Consider the following 838-nt stretch of genomic DNA (forward strand, 5'->3'; position numbering starts at 1 on the left):
CAGCCACTCATTAGCCTCCCCACGAGTGTCCCAGGGCAGCACAACCTTCCCTCCGTGTCTGGGGCTGAATGGACCCTCGGGCAGCTGCTTGGCTGTGAAACCAGGCACTGGGCAGAGCCACAGGACAGGCTCCCGCCCCCCGGGTGGGGGCAGGGCAAGATGATGCCCAACCCGGCTCCGGGGTTTCTGGCAGCACAGCCCACTCAGGCAGGGATCCTCAGGGATCCAGCGTGGGTTGCAGGTCATGGTGTTGTTGCAGTGGCACCAGCAGGAGGTCATTGTCCCCGGGGCACAGGGACTGCATCCTTCCTGTGCCAGCGGGGTGTTGAGGGACCCCCCAGGTGCCTGGTCTGCTGCAGTGGGGCTGCTCCCAGGACACGCAGACCCAGGGAGCACCAAACCACCCATGGAAAAATACCTGCGGGGTGTGAGCGGGTTGGGTTGTCCCCAAAAAATGTCAAGAAAAGGCTCCCCCCTTTTTCTTTGTCCCCTCCACTGGCTTCCCCCCCAACCCCTTTGCATCCCTGCAGAGGGGAGGCTGGGGGTGCTGAGCTGCCCCCCCCTCCCAAAGGGCAAGACCCCCTGGGGTACGTTTGGCTTTGCTGCTTCCCAGGATCTGCAGATGCCCCCCCTGGGCGCTGAGGTGGGTGGGTCAGGGCTCCCGCCCGTGCCGGAAGAGGTAATGGGCGGGGATTAGGGAAATGTGGCCGGGGAGCCAGGGCCGGATCCTGCCAGCTCAGGGCCCCCGCGGGACGTGCGGCGGCGGGACTGAAGCGCAGGACGTGCCGGAGGGATCCCCCCCGGTCTGGCAGTGCCAGGCGCTGCCTCCCGGCTCCCG

General features: G+C 66.6%; 1 protein-coding gene across 1 annotated transcript in view; it reads left to right on the forward strand.

Moving 5' to 3' along the window:
• Positions 1–701: 701 nt before the first annotated feature.
• Positions 702–838, forward strand: part of WFIKKN1 (WAP, follistatin/kazal, immunoglobulin, kunitz and netrin domain containing 1) — a gene marked incomplete at its 3' end in the record, with an annotated part of 3,558 nt that continues 3,421 nt past the window's right edge. Inside the window, exon 1 of the mRNA XM_009995457.1 lies at positions 702–803. Within this exon, the coding sequence (XP_009993759.1) occupies positions 702–803 (102 nt within the window). The remainder of the gene's footprint in view (positions 804–838) is intronic.

The sequence above is a fragment of the Chaetura pelagica genome, unplaced genomic scaffold (genome assembly GCF_000747805.2).
Source record: "Chaetura pelagica isolate M959 unplaced genomic scaffold, ChaPel_1.0 scaffold64, whole genome shotgun sequence".
Lineage (NCBI taxonomy): Eukaryota > Metazoa > Chordata > Aves > Apodiformes > Apodidae > Chaetura > Chaetura pelagica.